The 6000-nt window shown below is 44.0% G+C and overlaps 1 protein-coding gene across 1 annotated transcript in view; it reads right to left on the bottom strand.

Moving 5' to 3' along the window:
• The window catches only part of RAB6B (RAB6B, member RAS oncogene family), a gene marked incomplete at its 5' end in the record, with an annotated part of 51758 nt that overhangs the window by 20561 nt on the left and 25197 nt on the right, over nt 1-6000 (bottom strand). The window contains 2 exons of the mRNA XM_019543053.1: nt 1433-1499; nt 4190-4283. Of these exons, the coding sequence (XP_019398598.1) occupies nt 1433-1499; nt 4190-4283 (161 nt within the window). The remainder of the gene's footprint in view (nt 1-1432; nt 1500-4189; nt 4284-6000) is intronic.

The following is a 6000-nucleotide window of genomic DNA, read 5'->3' as shown; positions in this document are numbered from 1 at the left end:
GCGAGTGGCCCACCTCTGGACCCTCTCCATGTTGTCCACATCCCTCCTGAAGTGCGGCGCCCAGAACTGGATGCAGTACTCCCGCTGCAGCCTGACCAGTGCCGCATAGAGGGGGAGGATCACCTCCTTGGACCTGCTCAAGATGCATCTATGAATGCATGACAAGGTACAGTTGGCCTTCCTGCCTGCATCCCCACGCTGCTGGCCCATATTCATTATGGCATCAATGATGATCCTTTTCTGCCTCTGCACTGATGAGAAGGGAGTTCCCCAGCCTGTAGGTATAGTGCTGGTTCTTCCTCCCCAGGTGGGAGTTAACCATGTTAGCCCGAAGTCAGTCAGAAGGCAGGGCAGACATGCACCTTTATAGCTACAGTGACAGGGCCATTCTTTCTGTTCCCATCTTCTCTGACTGATGGTATTTCATGCATTCTCTAGCTCTAGCCCATCTCTTTTCATTACCCTTTCTAGCTCTTTCACACCTGGCTGCTCTCCCTGTGACTCTTTCCATTTCTTTACAGGGCCATTTCCTTTTTCTATCATGCCTTTGTTCACCTGCAGGCATGTGCGCTCACATTCCTAAATCCTCATTCTTTTCTTCCTACATTGTTCCCTCCACACCCCCGAACATCAGCCCTCCACAACAATGCAGGCAGGGAGGGTGTTCCTTGAATGGAGCTGCATGGCAAAGGCCAGCACTGAAAAGCAACAGGGTAAGTTCCCAATGTGTACCATGCAAACACAGAAGAGGAAAGTGCAACCAAGCATCCTGATTTTGAAGTTTCATGTATGCTTCCTCTACACACCCCCTGCCCAGTACTGCCTCTAAGATTTGTAACAAAAGAGCAGGCAGACTCTGAGCCCTGGGCTGACCAGAGAATGCAAGCAGGTCTGAGCTGCCCATGTCGGGTTATGTCTGTCTGTGCTTTAGACAAGGGCTAGACCAGGGCTGCAGCATTTGGGAGTGTCTGGGATCTGGATGGATCTCAGGACAATTTTGTATTTTGCATTTCACCATTAGTGGGTTCTGAGTGCTGCACCCTTTGTCTGATGGTGGGTAACCTTTTCTACTTTGCCCAGTGAAGGTGCATTCATCTCTGTTCCCCTCCACTGCTTCAGGTTATCCATGCAGGGAGCATGCTCTGGGGGCACTATGCTGTCCAGTGAGAAGCAGCACGAGTTGGGTGGAATTGGGAGACCTGGGTTCTATTGTAGCTTGCCACTCACCTGCCAGATGACCCCAGTAATTCTCTTCATCTCCCTGAGCCTCACTTCCCCATTTGTTAAAGGGAGGCCCAACAATACTGACCTCCTTTGCAAAGTCCTTTGAGATTTATGGATGAGAAGTACTATGGAAGAGGTGGAATTATATATGTGCATATCTATATATAGAGGGAGATATATATCTGTATATATACATATAAAAGGATACTTCCTTCTTTGCTCTTCTCTTGAACACTCTCCATCCCTGGCAGAGCTGACGCGACACGTCGGAACAGCTGGAGGAAGGAGAGAAAGAAGGGATTTGTTGCTGAAGTTGACATTTTTTAAATATCACTGGCAACAGAAAAGCTCATCACCTGTAATGTTGGCGAAGAAAAAGCATAGACCTGCCAGTAGTTATTTCACTTACATACTTGTGTAAATTAGGGCAGCCCTTCAAATTGGTGTGCAAAGATTATCTGTGTTAGAAAACTCCTGTTGGTATAACTAAATCCATTTATAATCACCTTCTACTAATGTAGTCTCATTCAAAAAGTTACTAGCTTAAAGAAACTGGCTTGTATGTGTCTTCATCATGAGTTTTTTCTGGTGTAAACAGATGAATTTACTAAGGTTGATATAGAAAACACTTGCAAAACCACCAACCTCATGGGCCTCTGAGCAAGAGATGAGGCAGGCTTTGAGTCTAGCAGCTTAAATGAAATTCTGCAAGTGCTCAGATGTTCCCTTCAGTTTGAGATGAACATGATGTAGGGAACCTGTCTGATTAGTGACAGAGAGAAGTCATTTGATTATGCAACTGGATGAACTGGTGGAAACTCAAACGATATAAATTTGTTTGTGCAGTTCAGATACTGTAAGTAAATACATGCTGTATAATCCTTTATTTCCTTCCCAGGAAATAAAGATCTTTGCTAATTTTGTTACATGTATCCTGACTGGATGGTTGAGCCTGGCACTCGCATGCAAGCTAGCCCATTGTCCTAGTCCATATTTCAGTTGGCACAAATAGCTGCCTTGAAATGACAGGTTGTACACTGTTCTACATCAGCTAGGGATTTGCTTCTCAACGTTATCATTTGTACTTTTAACTGTCTGCACTAAATGAGACTCTGTCCCTGAAAAATTAGTACCTAGTGCAGCTATTCCCTTAAGCTGCCATCTTGTGCTATTGCAGACCAGAGCTCTCTGTTAGCAAAGTAATCCCTTGGCTGTCACCTTTTTCCTTCTTTGATAGAAGCATCAGCATATATGAAACTTTCCCCTCCATAGCGTTTTGCAGTGTGCACTCACTGTACTGCATTACTCTCTAAGGTAAACAGCCTCCAGCAGGGACCAGTCATCACCCTGTGCAGCGTGTATACAAATAAACTTGCAATTTTTAATGCACACTACATGATAAATCCTTGTCACAATACTTGAGAAACTGTGTTTTCTGCTCATCTCTCAAATAATTCCAAAAGATGCTGTTGCTTTACACGATTGATTACAGGAGGACTGCTCATACATGAGGGGATTTCATATTACATCACCCATAGCGTGGAAGGAATTTGGGGATTTTTAACTTTGGATCTGATGCATCACATTAAAGCTAAGAGAGGTTTAAAATGACAGATTATCACCACCATATTTGAAATCACAACTGTTTTGCCGCTGTGGCTTTTATCACACGGGCACCAAAACTAGCCATTAGTTTTTAGGTTCTGGTTAATGGTGTGTTTAGGTGCACAGTAGACATCTCACATTTTTAATTCAAGTATATGCACACAGTCTTGTCTGTGCAGTCACCTAGAACCTCTTTTTTCCTATGGGGTACATATTAGGGAGATCTCTGCCTCCTCATCACCACTGTTACAGTGGTGTCTCTGGCCCCAAACAGGGTGGGAGGCTTCACAACATACTGCAAGCATAAAAATAAAAAGGTATAACCACGTAATATAGAGGCAACGCTTAGCCTGAAGGCCTAAGAGTCAAATAGGGAGCTAACCTTCAGAGGTGTTTCAGCAGGTAATGGTAATGGGTCTTCCTGCTGTAATGTGCATAAATTAATTACACCTAATAAACACATTCTGTATCAAAGTTTTCCCTCATCTCCAGTTCCCTAGACGGAGAAATATGCTTGCATAACACACTTCCTGGTTCTTCCTGTGAATTGTTTAGGATACAAGCAACGCAGGTTTATGTGTGAGCAACAAAAGAGATTAGGGGGCTAGAAACATGATCTGTGAGGAAAGGTTGGAAGAATCAGGATTATTTAGTTTCGAGATGAGAAGGCTAATGCGGGGATTTGAGAATATAGCAACCCTTTTTGTATTTGAAGCAAGGAGGATGGTGATTCACTGTTCTCTATGAGCAGAGGGGACAGGATAAGAAGTAATGAACTTAACTTTGAACAAGTGAGATTTAGGTTAGGTATTAGAAAGGCCTTTCTAGAGAGGGGCTATGCACAGGAACAGATTACCTAGGGAGGCTGTGAAATCTCCATCACTAGGAATCTTCACGTGTAGGTTGGACAAATGTTTGTCTTGGATGGTTTAGCCTGGAGCAGGGGGTTGGATTAGATGACCTCCTGAGATCTGTTCCAGACTTATTTTTCTGTGCTTCTGTAACTGTATGTAGCCGTGTTCAGGCTGGAGCAGCAGTGGGAACACACACTGCATCCAATTTAAACATGTGCAAGTAGCACACAGTGTCCTGCCATTCTAGACCTGAAGAGAGCACTATGAGGAATCTAAATGCTCTTCATATAGAAAGAGTCTAGTGATGTCAAAGTGGAGGACATTTTTGTTTGTAAAGTCCACATAGATATAATGTTGCATCCTTTGTTGATTTGAAATAGTCACCCTTATTGCAGCCTTTAGCTCCTGTCTGGCAAAAGGGCAGCTTAACTAAGTCCCTGAAGTGAGCCTGCTGGCTCAGCTGTTTCACATGGCTGCAATTCTGGCTGGAGCAGGTGTTCCCTTACCTGTTTTACATTGTATCCTGTCTTTGCACTGGTCTCGATAAACATGACGCTCAGTTCTTTGGCTCGCTGTTCTCCTTCTTCAATTGTTATCTGCCTGAGGACACAGAGAAGGGAAAACTGTAACTGCACTAACCCTGCCAAGAAGGGCCAGGAAGAGAGACTGATTAAAAGTCTGAGAAAAGGAGGGAAAAGGAAACAAACCATAGTAAGTGCGTGGTCTAGAACACAGTCCTGTTTCTTTGCATGCGAGTCAAGGTGTTACACTTAATTTTAACTATGGTTGAGAGTGAGACTGATGGCACAGTGAGACCAGTCCAGTCAGAACTGGAAAGCTTTATTAGGATATGCAATAGCAAGGACTTATTTGTATGAATAAAGACAATGCTTATGCAGCCTTGGATTCGGGGAAGAAACAGACCCACTGGCCAGGCTTCTCTTTTTCCTTGGGGACTTGAGTTGGTTTGCTGAGCTGTGGGTAAGTCTAAATTTTGAAGTCCAAAATTTCCCAGCCCAAGCCCAATATTTATAGATGGCTAGTCCCAATATTCTAATGACTGATCTCTGATTGGTTTTAAATTTATTTGCCTTTTAGAACTGGATTAAACTAGATTTCTTGTGGACCCTGGAAAGTGTCAATTAGTTGATATTTATATCCTTGAGAAGGCAAAAGGTGCAAAACGGAGGCTACCTTACCTCCTTTCCCATCCCATTGTGGAATATTGCTTCACACTGGTCTGTTACTTTTTCACCTTAGTTTATGGTCTGACAAAGCTGCTTTGTTTTCAAACTTTATCTAAGAATTCTAATAAAATACATCTGTTACAGCAAAATAACTTAATACACTTGGCTACATCAGTTACTACTTATTTTAAGATAAAGCTATGGTATAGAGTATTTGGATTACTTAATTACTTGATTATAGTGTTCCCTTTTAGGTCTTGTGCTCGGTTTGATTGTATCATTAAACGTATGAATGGCTTCCCTTTGCCTTGCTGACTAAGCTAGTTGCTACCTCTGCAAAGGATCACACTAGTCACTCAGACACAGGCTTTTAAGGCTTTCTGCTTAGCCATACCTCTGACTCCTGCCGCTTTGGCTTCAGTCTCTTGAAATTGGCCACATTTGGCAACAACCTTATGCTGCACAGGCTTATGTATAGCCTACAAAGGTCCCATAACTGAACCCTATGACACAGCCAGGGGAGGAATGAGACCTCCCAGAACAGTGCTATCCAAAAGGATATTTGTGGCATGAGACAGGGTGGGGAGCAAGGGAGGATTTCAGTCCACATCTTTCTATCCTAAATAACTTTACACTCACTAAACAGGGCAAGGGGGATCTGAGCTGCCCAGCAGAGGACATGGGAGTGTCTGACCTCAATGAGAGGCAGCCAAGCCTGGCAGAGCATCTCCCTTCATATTTGGAGCATCTGCACAACCTACTGGAAGCGGAGTTCTGGCTTGGCATTCCCGAGTAGATGAGGCTCATTTTGTGGGGGAGCTTGGAAGAGTACTGCCCCCACACCCAACTGGCACTGCTCTCCCTGCCTTCACCTGAGTGCAACCCCTAGCTCTGAGTGTACATGGGCATGCCATCCACTTTGTGCACATTCAGCAAGCCCTTTTTTGCTACTGGAATCAGGACTACATTATGTGTCCATCAGCGCAGCGCAGTATAGGTTCACCTGTAACTAGAGTCTCTAAACTGCAGCAGGATCCTTTTCTACCTGCCCCCATTTCCTTAGTATGCTGACTATGAAAGACATACAGGGCATCTGAGGCAGTATGGGGGGAGGGCACTAACAAATACAC

Source organism: Crocodylus porosus, unplaced genomic scaffold (genome assembly GCF_001723895.1).
Source record: "Crocodylus porosus isolate Cpor-Errol unplaced genomic scaffold, CroPor_comp1, whole genome shotgun sequence".
Lineage (NCBI taxonomy): Eukaryota > Metazoa > Chordata > Crocodylia > Crocodylidae > Crocodylus > Crocodylus porosus.
The sequence above is the reverse complement of the archived record's forward strand: the minus strand, read 5'-3'. Positions and strand labels throughout refer to the sequence as shown.